The 12,594-nt window shown below is 44.6% G+C and overlaps 1 protein-coding gene across 2 annotated transcripts in view; it reads left to right on the top strand.

Annotated features, from left to right (window-relative positions):
* Positions 1-12,594, top strand: part of LOC135903969 (uncharacterized) — a 109,753-nt gene that overhangs the window by 55,126 nt on the left and 42,033 nt on the right. For both annotated transcript variants that reach the window (XM_065434489.1, XM_065434492.2), the window contains 2 exons: positions 3,221-3,504; positions 8,176-8,230. In XM_065434489.1, the coding sequence (XP_065290561.1) occupies positions 3,221-3,504; positions 8,176-8,230 (339 nt within the window). The remainder of the gene's footprint in view (positions 1-3,220; positions 3,505-8,175; positions 8,231-12,594) is intronic.

Raw genomic sequence — 12,594 nt, forward strand, 5'->3', positions numbered from 1 at the left:
ACCAGTTGGGCAAACGCAAGGCACGCCGTTGTGACCTTTCGCATGCCGACAAATGTATGTGTAGTTTGGCTTTAATGGTTCATTTTACTGACGTGATATGCTTCAATAACGTGGTTATAACACAGAAATATGACTTCAAATAGTGTGGAAATTTAATTCAATGGAAGCGATGATGATGGAGTGTCTCCCACCATCTACACTGTTAAATGTTTCCACTATGCATAACATACTATCCTGAAAGTGGCAGTATACCCACGACAAAGTGGGCTGTGATAATCGTTCATGACGAGCTGAGTTTGCCAAGATCTCTTAATGGTTTAATGCTATCATTGTGAACTTTCTTTTTCTTGTTACTTCTCATTTGCTGATTGTACAAAAGTTCCAGATTTTATGGGATGCAGTCAAATATGGTCCTGGCCAACGTTTCAAAGCAAAGAATTAAAAACAGTAGGTATTGTCATGCTTGGGAGCCTTGCGTAGCCTATTAGGTTCTTAAAAAAGCCAGCCTTGTCATTAAAGGGCCCCTGATACTGTTCAGGCAAATTTTGTAGACGCGTAGGGTACAGCTAAAGTTAATCATTTGCACCACAATTTGTGTGAAGCGTCTCATATTAGGAGAGCTATGGACGATTACAAGTTACCTTTCTTCATAGTCATGCATTTTCTCCTCAACTCGTTCACCGAGTGATCGGGGCTAAGCGCTGCCTTCACTGGCTCTGGGTCATGATGGCACGTCGTGTCGTCGACTTCCGGTTCTCTAGGAGCGTGCGCGCTAGAAGCCTCTCCAAGCTCTCCGCTAGCTGCTTGACAGTCGACCCCAAGCGAGAGCTATTGAAGCACCGTGCGTTGTAAGCATTCTGTCACAGCGCCAAAGGTGTCTAGTATTCCGGCAACCACAGGTGAGCTAGGTATTTCAACGGATAGCTGGAGACATCAACTCAAGCTGATGAAAGAACTTTAGCATAGACGTATGTGAGCGGCCTGATCAGTCTGCGCGGTCCAGCCACCTGTTGGCGCAGAGCTTAACCAGCTAAATAAAGCGCTACTATTGCTCTAACCAAGTGCAAAAAATTTTAAATCACATTTAAAACATTTAAAACATTTTAAAAAGACTATGCCAGGCAGCTGTGCTATCAGTACCCAGTTTCGTAGATCACTAGCTACAAATGTTGCTGTCATCCTGTATTGTCAGGGACAAGCCACATAATTTTGGAACCATAAGTGTGATACTCAGTTGCATTGCAAAAAAAAGTTACCCAATGAAAAAAATGTCAGTGCAACCTCCATATATGGAAATTACTTGTTACATCCCTCAGCAGTCACCAGGATTATTTCTCCTGTCACCTGGTTCATAATTTGTGAAAGTTGGTTAGTTTCAGCATCACTGGGAAACTTCAGATTCGATTGAGGTCGACTCTCGGGCATTGGTTGGCGCAACATTCGACTTCCTACACAGCCGTCGGCAAATTACCCTGACTGGAGAATGTTGACATCCTGAAGATAAGAACTATGACCTTAAAGGGACACTAAAGCGAAAAAATAAATCAGTTTAGACTAATGAAGCATTGTTTGAGAACCCTGCAGGCAGTCATTTAAAAAAATATTTTGATTATTAGATGATGAGAAAATGAAGGTCCAAGTATCAGTATTTGAATTTCGCGCCGAAACTCCAGCGCTGGTACGTCAGCGTGACGTCAGGGATTCCAAAGTATGTTTTCGCATATGGGCTGCATTGGCTGAATAAAGGTTCCCGAAACTTGCCATGTTTAATATTTGGTTCCTTTAGAACACAATGTAGTCAATCTGTGCCGCTATATATAATTAGTAGGCCCTAGAAGATGCCATCAAAATCCAAGACATCGCAGCCCCCAGGTGCGGGAACTTAAGTAGGCGTCGCCACCCGCATTTCCTTCTTGCACTTTTTCTGGCTTACCAAATGTCTTATCATTGTAAGAGTGGTCTTTCCGGTGTTGTAGAACGCTAATTTACTGATGCAGAAGAAATCATTTTTCACTTTAGTGTCCCTTTAAGTGCATGCAGGATATCTTTGAATCACATGGCAGCTTTGAAACGGTTTGTAGAAGAAAGTGAAACTCTGTACTGAAATCTGATGAATTGAAGTCAACTGCCATGTCAGTGCTGCTTGCGAAGTTAAAAAAGTTGTGCGTGGAGGCATGAGAATTGGTAGAAATGTGATGTTTCTATAGATGAGCAGTACTGTGACGTCAACGCCATCTTGGAAACTGCGAGTGCCCATCATGCCAACCGTGCCTCTTCTCCAGAGGGCCTTTAAAATTCCCCGCGCCGCAGAAGAAGAAAACAGAAAAGCAAAACAGAATAAATAGTCCCTGAATAACGTAACGACACCCCTGTAAAAGGGCGCCTAGAAAGCTGCAAAATACAGATTCGTAACCAACCATAGTGGGCTATTGATGGGAATAGTTGCGGACTGGAAAGTGTTGAATGTAGTTCTAAGTTTACACACACGTAAACAAACTAGCAAACAAAGATTTTTTTCATTATATTCATGAAAAGACGGTATTGCCAATAAAGATCACTTAAGAATTGAATGCTGGGCTAGTTGGTATTTTAACATGAGAACCATTTTGAAATACAGCGAAACAGGACCGCACAACAGAAAGGAAGACGAACCCAGGCACAAACTAACAACTTATTTTATTGAAGCCAGACCCACAGGTATATATAACCACAAGCTGCGCAGATGCACTGTTACAAGAAAAAATGGGATTCGACGAACAGGAAGTGATTAAACCAGGTGTGAAAGGAATTTTATTTCTGCATGATACAGTGAAAGCGATGTTTTGCTTACGCAATCCTGACTGGCTTTTCTGATAAAAAATGCCTCAACGTTTCACAAGCGTTTTTTTGCTTGCTCTTGCCTAGGATTTTCACGCTACGGAAACGTGGTTCACAAGTGGGACAGCTGCTGCAATAGTCAGCAAGATGTGTATTCTCCGTATTAGCTAGATTTCTTGTGTGAAAAAAAAAGAAGAAAAAAGAAACGCTTGTGAAACGTTACTGGAGACAGACCTGTGGGTCTGGCTACAATGGAATCAGTTAGTTTGCACCTGTGTTCTTCCTATGTGTTGTGCTGTCCGTTGCGCTGAATTTCAAGATGGTTCTCATATCACTTGAGAATTTTGCCTAAAAGGTCATCCAGCAAACCTTTTGCAAGTCCCGTTTGTGCTTATGTGTGCAGGCAGTCACATGGAACTGGGTCTGAGCTAGTGGCAGCAGGTGGCAAGAAGCAGTCTGCTCACCCAGCTGGCCTGGGTGCACATGTGACTGCGTCCACCAGTGGAGTGGAGGAAGAAGAAGAGCGGGAGGAAGAGGCCTTCAGGACACAGTTCACTGCGCTCAATACATCGCGGTCAGTGCGCACACGGCAACTGGCCCGTGCACAGGAGAACACCCAGCTGGCACGAACAGCACGCCTGGCACAGGTCTTCCGAGACATCTGCAGCTCTGTGCTAGCCTGCAAAGGTACCAGAGGTCTTGCCGAGAGTTTTCTCCGATTCCTTTTTTACTGTCTACAGCAAGTGCACTCCCACTGATGCACTTACCAACAAAATGGCAGTGCGTATAAGACGCTATCTTTGTACAGCTTTTGAGTTCATCTTGAACATTGCAAACAAACCATAAGTGTAATTTAGTTACACCTTCATGCAGTTAAACTTTGACAGAATGAACTTCAATATAACAAAAATCTGGATATAACAAAGTAAATTTACTTTTCATAACCTCTTGTCCATAGAACACCATGTAATTAGTACTTCAATAGAACGAAGTGTGTTTGTATGCGATTTCAATATAACAATATAACAGCAAAGGAATGCCGAGAAAATAAATGGAAACTTCCGCGGACGCAGATGGTCAAATGATTGAATTACAAGTGGCTGTTTGCAAACACCTCTCAAACCGCACAAGGCGTGACAAGAGCAACTGCTGAAGTGAACCCACATCATGTTCCAAGTGCAATAAGATCCTATTGCGCACTTTGTTCTTTAGGTGAAAGTGAAAGTCTGTGGGGCTGAGAAATAAAGATGGTGGCTTCAAGCACGAGCAAACGGAAAGAGGGGAAGGGGAGCGAGCTCGCATTAATGCGATCAAGCGTGTACGTGGGGGCGAGGGGCTGGGGCGGGGGTGGACACTGCTTTTAGAGATAACCTGCCGCATGTTCAACGAGTGGCTGTGCCGAGATGGCGTGGCATCATTGAAGCTGTCTTCCTGCGTGTTTAGTATTGGAGGTTGCATAATTGCGAATTTTGGTGACCCGTTGGAGTGGGAGGCAGAAGAAGCATTCGCTGCCCGCTGCTGGCACTTTTCATGATAGTGTCGTCCCAGTGCGGGCAACGCTATCAGCTGCGGGGGTGGAGTGCACGCAAAAATGTGGCTGGCTTCGCTTAATCCGTACTGCCTATGTGACGATATCGTCTACATGGCAGGAAACCGTATCATTCATTGCAAACTCCAGGGTGTCTACCAACCGGGAAAACCTGGAAAACTGGGAATTCTCAGGGAATTTCAATAGTCTGAAAATACTCAGGGAAAACTCAGCGAATTTGTGCTTGTGTCAGGGAAAATTAGCTGTAACTTTATTGAAAGGGAATGAAAGTCGTGTTAATGCTGGCTTCAGTAACAGAGGAATCGCAAAGAATCGTCATTGACGCGGTGTCATCGGCACAATGTATTGCCAGAGCAGTTAACGACTGATTTTCCTGACGCCCGATTTTTCAGATAGGCCCGATAATTTGCACGGCTTTGCGCCACCACCACGTACTCCATATAGTCGACGTATATTACCTTGACTGCAGGTCTGAAATGGCATCAGTCAATGCCACCACTGCCGCCACTTTGATTATCTCGTCGCCTCGAACCGGCACTCTCGCACACAGATCCACTGGCAGCCGTAGCCACCACTACAGCAACATTAGGCCTAGCTGCGTCTACGTTCGCTATTAAGCTTCTTGCCGTGCGGTGCTGTGTTTTTCATTGAAATAATTTGCCGCTGTCAGCAATGGCACCGACTCCGTCTTTGTAATCCTCGCTGTTGGCTTCGAAGTTCGCAGAGCACAGCGTGTTGCGTAATGCCAGTCTCCGAGAGTTAGTTTCGCCTCAGTACAGCAGTGTTAGGCAGTGAAGCATAACAAGTGTGGGAAGGGGCAATCGTCACGGGGCACAGTATGTATTCCTAAAATATACACGCGTGCACCCCCTTCTCATGTCATAGTACGAGCACCGATACACCTAATAAGTGTACTGGCATGCCTTAAGAGCTTTTTGGACGTGCCTGTGGCAATTTTAGCCCGCAAGGGCAGTTAAAAACATGCATTCATTTTTTTTTCGGACTGCCAGATTTTTCGGATGTTTTTGCGGCCCCTAGGGAGTCAGAAAAATGGAACATTGACTGTACAACTGACCAAGAGGATGCTTCAAATGATCCATGGGGTGAAAGCGTGGCAGAAGGCGGATGAGAACAGAAAGGACCAACGCACTAAGGAATTAAGAAGAAAGGAAGCATTCCGCCGCCTCTTTGAAGGAGCTTGAGCTCAAGAAAACAAAGTGTTGGCTGACACCGAGATACAGCTGTCCCTCATCCAAACCAGAATAAACTCATTAAAGCAGTGAAACCCAACACGACAATGTGTACGGGCTGAGAGTATGTCAGGACAGTTGAGGTTGACTTCCCAGCTGCTGAGAGAGAATCTTAGTTGTGACTAAGTTCAGGCCACGTACAGTTGAGGTTGACTTCGCAGCTGCAGAGAGAGAATCTTAGTTGTGACTAAGTTCAGGCCTCATACCGATGAGCTTGCTATCAGTTGATAGAAATAGCTCATATTCAAAAATATTTACTTATGTATACATCTCCTTTTCATTCCTATTGGAAAATGTTCGACTTAATTTAGAATGAGTGTTACCATTTTTTTCGCTGTGCATTTTACTAACACATTCCTTCTGTTTTCTTTTTAAATAAAATAGATATTACTCCTTACTATTCAAATTGGATTAAGTCATTTTTTTGTTTCAACATGCTTACTAGAAAGTGACAGCATCGGGCAACATGGTGTCAGCCTGTCTTGACATAAAACAAAGTTCTGGCTCATTCAGGGAATTTTGCAAAGGTGCTAAGGGAAAACCTGGAAAAATAAGGGAACTTGGAAATGTCAACTTAGTAGACACCCTGCAACTCCCAAATTCATCAAAGTGAATAGTTTTTTCATTCAAATTTGCTTTATTTGATTGCCCGATAATGTGTAAAATTCTGCGGCCCCATCCGTGTAAGAAAAATTAATCGGTGACTGCGCTTATTTGCATAAAGGGTCTAATTTCAGTCCAACAAAATTTCTTTGTAACGAAGCAAATTGCTGATTTTAGCTACTTCGTTATATCAAGGTTTAACTGTATAAGAGGGGGGAACTTTGGGCCAGTTGATCCAACATGTTTAAAGAGGAAAAGAACTCCAACTTCAGACGGGACCGCTCGTCCTGTCCCCTCCTTCATCACGTCCCATCTGAAGTCTTTAACTGTATAACGTAGTAGGCAAGTTGGCACATTATTATATCGAAATTTTGTTATGTTGAAATTCGGCTATTTATGCATATGCAGTTAAACCTTGATATAACAAAGTTGGTGAAATCTAAAATTTGCTTCATTATACCGAAAGTTTGTTACATTGAAATTAAACTGTTTATGCAACTAAGTACACTTGCGATGAATTTTTCTTACTGGAAAGGGGCTACAAAAATTTTGGAATTATCAGGCAATTGGAGAAAGCTAATTTTAATGAAGAAGAAGAAGAATAACTTTATAAGGTCCGGCTAGTTATTAAGGGATTAATTTTGTTGAATTTGGGGGTGGGGACATAGGTGGTGTGAAGCGAAGCAAGACACGATTTCGCATCCACTCTGCCCCCACGGCTGATAGTGTCGCCCACAGTGAGACGATGCTTTCATGAAAAGCTCCAGCAGCGGGGAGCAAATGCTTCGTCTGCCTCTAAAGAAATTGACAAGAAATATATAGGGGAATTACAGATCGTATTGCAAAAAGGAACTTGATGTGTAATTTTTTTCGTGTTTGTTATTGAGAAAGTGGAGTAAGAAACGGTGCACCACCGGCAAGAAATGAATCTGCAACTTCTGAATAACATGCGCATGACATGCCTATGGTTTGTTGAGCTATGGCAGCAGTTGTCCTCCTTTCCTAATAGCAGTGTGATGTTTCTTCCTCTGCTGTCATTCTTTTTTAATGTCCTTTATTATAAACACTAAAAAAAAAAAATGTGTTGTATTGCTTTTCTACAATCCAATCCATTTATTTCTTTGTGCATTTCTTGTCAACTGTGAGTGCGCAGTCCTTGTACATCCAGTTAGCTTTTAGACTGCATAGCTGTGTTGTTAGGTGGTGTGCACTTTCTGTAGAGATTGACGTGCATGCACATCCTTTCTCATTTGCTGTCTGTTGCATTAGTGCTCAAAGGAACACATCCACCACTACAATCCGCAGCGCTCTTTCTGGAACAACTATACTTTTATGTGTTGTAGAGCGGATCACTGCTGTGATCATGATTGGCTTAACTGCGTTCTGATTTCTCCGTTTTCAGCGGGAAAAAAAATTACAAATTAAAAAGAAATGACAGCGTAAATATGTGGCAATAGTTTGCTTTGAAGTGAACATTACATGGAGGATTGGAATGCCTTGATGCATGGATGCATGCTGTGTGCCCTACGCAGTATTATATATCTAGACAGACAGAAAGAAAGAGAAATCTTCAAATTGAAGACGTGCTCAGATAGGGTGATAACAGCACAGCTTTGAGAACACACTGGTTGCATCAGCATGCGCAAGCAATGCAAGAACTCGGGCTTCGAAACAAAATGACAACACATTACATCAGTGGCAATAAAACAAAGTAATACAAACACATCACATAGCAATCTATAGCAAAGCTGGTTATTCCAGTGTGAGACAGTCGTGTGCATGCCATTAATGTGTGAATGCCATTTATTTGTTGTGCCTGACCCAAATCATTCGAGTTTTGTGTTTGTTTGAATCCCGCAACAAGTGTTAAATTTAAAGCAAGCAGCTGTTGAACGTATGGTCTCTCTCTCTTTTTCTTTTTGTACCAAGCTTAAACATATTTTGCATTATTTTCAGATGAGAATGGCAAGGTGCTATCAACACCATTTGTTAACCTGCCATCAAAACGAAAGTGAGTTTGTTTTTGTTACATTTGATGAAACAACACTTGCCTATCCTGTTTACGATGGCCACTTGTATCTTTAGTCAGGTGTGCTTATAATAAACTTCAGTTAATGTAAATGTGGCTTATTCATTGCATACTGAGTGCATCTCGAGATCATGTACTTGGCGGTAGGTGCAGAAAATAGTCTTGTAGCCTCTACTGGCTCCTGCAAAAAATGCTGTCCTTTTTCTGTCTTTTTTTTTCTTCATCTTGTTGTTTCTATGTCTCTCTCTATCCTCTTCTCTATTCTTGCTTTCATGACTAGTTCTTCAAGTTGGAATGTGCCCAGCTGTAGTGCTATTAGTAACATGTTAAACCTTGTGTGAAGGCAGGAGCAATCCCCAGTTCACAAAGTAAAGGCAAAAAGGGTGGGGCAGCATGTATGAATGACACCCCTATTTCTTAATTAAGGCGAAAGCCTTATACACCCCACGAAGTGAAAAATCCGGCATCAGGCGTTACATCTGATGACACCAAAACCAACATAACCAAGTGATAATGTCACGTTCCCGGTGCTGGAACTGCTGTGGCTCACACTGTGAAATCCCGTAGTGAAGTAAAGTGAATGAAGTGCATTAAGGTGGATTAACGTTGATGCAAGGTAGAGTAAGGTGGATTAAGGGTGGCACAAATTAGAGCAAGGTGGATTGAAGTAGGTCTTTAATTTAAGTTGATAACTTAGAGAAGCCATAGTGCTTACGCATTCAAATCATGTAAGGATACTTAAGTGACTGTGAACTTTTGTGGCTGACACTTCACCACCTCACTGTCATAGTTTCAATTAAATTTGTGTGGAAAGCATCTTTGTGGGATTTAGCTTGTCATGTATTTGCCAATAATAGGATGAGCGCATGTACCCTAAAAGGTTGTTTGAGACAGTATGTTCATTGCCCTTTTATTACTGCAGAAGCGGTCTATGGGTAAATCTGCCCATATAATTAGGATTAAACAAAATGTTCGGCAGCACGTTACATTCCTGTAACACGTCAAGTTAAAGCCTGCTGCACACTTGGTAAAGCGTGGTGTCGCATCATCGCATTGCTGATTTTGCAGTTCCGCTTCATTGGCTCATTTTTGACACTTAGCTGCGGCTTTGCGCACCTGTATAGCAGAATCAGACTCGTGCCAAAGACATTTCTTTTCAACTTTACGTTGCATCCTCTCAGCAGGGGATTAAAACATATGCCGTTCTGTGTACTGCGTGGGTAATTTCAATGGATGTATGCACTGTTTGCTTCACTTTGGTGAGTGCTTTGGTGAGTGCTTTGGTGAGGTATGAGCCATTGCAGGCTATCGGGGTTGATCCACTTAAGGCTTTCGCCTTAAAAACTACATCATGGCCTGACATGGTTAAACTATTGACAGCGCGAAACGGCATGAACTACACATGAAAGATACACGGACAAGTGCTGACTATCAACAGACAACTTTATTGAAAGCACACATACAAATAAGCGATGACGCACATGACAACTACTGAAAATGACATAGTAAACACGCACTTGGCAATAAATGACAATATCAACAATCCCTAAAGATACAGTCGCCGACCGTTTATTCGGACCTCACGGGGATTGCGTAAACGTCCGAATAAACAGGTGTCCGAAAAGCAGATTATGAAAAAAAAAATGAAATCCTTTATTTCCATGCACTTATTCGGGCTCGGCAGTAGGCTTGAAGAAATCGCGAATGCGCCGTTGCACGCTGTTCCGTTTACGCGCAAGCAGATAAGCCTGAATCTCGCGCAATCAGATAAGCCTGAATCTCGGAGAGGGTCGTAAGGTCACTATAGGCGGCTGAAAGCACAGTCACTGCTTATACACGCTCCGCATGTGACGGCAGCGTAGCACATGGTGCGTCAATTTCCGACTCTGTCATCGTCCGGCGGTGCAGCAGAAACCTGACGAATGATCTCGCCGTCGTCGAGTTCTGCGCATTTCAGTATAGCAGTGTCAGCACCTGTGAAACTGTCAATGAGACGGTGTCCGGAATCTCAATGCAACCACTGCGCAAGTCTCAGCAGAACATTTTCCGCGTCAGTAGGGAGCACATCGGAAGGCGACAAATCTTAGGCCTCCCGGCACCCGCTTGCCGGCATTCCGCAGCGCAGTCTGCGCGGGCACTGTCGGTGCCATTAGACACTTGACGAAATGTTTCCGTATGCCGCGTTGGATCACCGAAACCTCGACACAGCACACAAAGCAAGCACCACCATGCCGACACCAGTCACACAAACGAATAACGCGGCAAGAAACAAATCAGCTGCTGGATTGTCTTGACGTGGCTTACTAAGCTGAAACCGGAACTGCTGCAGAGCCACTCTATCGAACTAGGCAAAAACGATGATGATGGGCGGGGATTTTCAGTAGCGCCACTTCGTGGGGCAGCAAGGAAGCTCCGTTCAAAACAAAAATGGTGTTCAGAAAGTCGAACCACGCACCGGCCAGAGTCGGTGCATGGTGCTCTCGACCGAGTTAGCTCAAGGAGTGTCCGAAAAATCAGACGAGAGGTTGCAAGGTGTCCGAACTTTCGGCAGTTGTTATACATTATGGTCTATGGGGAGAATGGCGGTGCCGCGAAGCAGACCGAATAATCGGGCATGTCCGAATTTTTGGAGTCCGGAAAATCGGTCGGCGACTGTAGTTGCCTAGGTAATCTATCTCCGACTCATGGAGCGAAACAGACGGATGCATAACATGTGCATGTCTCCTGCCTTATCAATAAAGTAAGTTTCTACTATCTCTTGGGCTGATATACCCTGTGCCTCGATAGTACTTTGGTTTTTGAAAACACTGGAGTGCAGCCGGTCCCGCATTTCTTGCAGTACAAAAAGCAAGATTCGAAGACGGCTGTCTCCTCAAGGAAGCGATACGTTCCCTAAAGCATACATTCACGTATCTTTCCACCTGGCCAATGTTCCACGCATTGCACGAGACGAGAAATTCATACACCACTCTTTTCTTGCGTTGAACATGCTTTTTCTAGTGTTCAATGCCACACATCCTGATCTGCCTCCTCTGCCCCCATTATGCATGGCAGCACAAATCCTGCCCAACTTGTTCTTCACTGAAAAAGTGATGTTAATACCATGTCATGCTCCAACCTTCTTTAAACAGTGTGAAAGGCCATGCATATAAGGAACGCTCACCACATGACCCTCGCTCGCATTTTCCCACTACTTTTGCGTTTCAATTTCTCCAGAGTACTTTCAATCAAGGAGGCCAAATCACAGACAGAGTATTCCACCTTGCCTAGTCTTCCCCACTGTCTAGTAAAGCTTTCCTCCATCAAATGCGAGCAATATTTCTTCAAGGATGCAGTCAAACAGAAGCAAGCGATAGCACTTTTAACAACTTTCGGATGTCCTAAGCGAAAATCAAGAACAGGTTTAACAAACCGGGGAGAATAGATCCAGCAGGTATCTGGTCCCCCAAATGTCCATCGTCGTCACACCATCACGTCATCATGTCACATGCATCATCACTTATTTACAGTAGACTTCCTTGAAGACGAACTCGAAGGGACCATGAAAATATGCTCGTCTTATCTGAAGAACAATTGGCAACATGACCAGGTGCATCCAAATATCTTACTTCAAAACGGTAAATGAAGTAGACTTACAAAACGGTAAATAAAGTAGACTTACAAGGGAGGAAAAATGACATAAAAAGCATTTATTTAGCTGAACTTTATAGGAAAAGGAGAAACGAGGCAAAGCGTCGCGGAGGAGGAAGGTAGGTGGAGGCGCGCTGGGTTGACCTTGTGGGAGTTCCTTCGGTCTACCGGGGCGCAGTCGTTGCTGTGCCTAAGGCTCCGGACTTTTTCGCCATTGCGAGGAAAACCTCTCCCAAATGCCTGCCCCTCGACCCGCGCGCCGTTTTCCCCGGGCGCCGCGGCCGCGTCCCGCGACGTCATGCTACGCGGCCCTGCGATTGGGTCGTGGGGCGTGACGTAGGGAAGAAGCCCCGACTGGGGACGATCGCCGTGCGCGGGGGAGTCGTGCTGCGAGAGGGACGACCGCCGGTCACGAGAGGCAAGCTGCAAGGTACGTGAGCGACCAGCTATTTGTGTCCCCAACGCCCCGGCCTGGGGACGTTCACGTCTTTGTTAGCTTGCGTAAGTGTGACTTGCTGAGTGGCTTTGCGTTCCGCCCTTGCGGTAGTCGCAGGCGCTCAGTGCGTCACATTTTGCGTGTCCGAACCGTCGCAGACCATTGTCGGTGACGGGAAGCGCTAGGTAGCGTTTGCGAACGCATTTCGGCCCGCGCGCGTAAACCATTGTTCGACGCGGCGTGTAACCCGCCTTCCTCGCCATCGGGAACCGCGGGCGCC

The sequence above is a fragment of the Dermacentor albipictus genome, chromosome 1 (assembly GCF_038994185.2).
Source record: "Dermacentor albipictus isolate Rhodes 1998 colony chromosome 1, USDA_Dalb.pri_finalv2, whole genome shotgun sequence".
In the NCBI taxonomy this organism is placed as follows: domain Eukaryota; kingdom Metazoa; phylum Arthropoda; class Arachnida; order Ixodida; family Ixodidae; genus Dermacentor; species Dermacentor albipictus.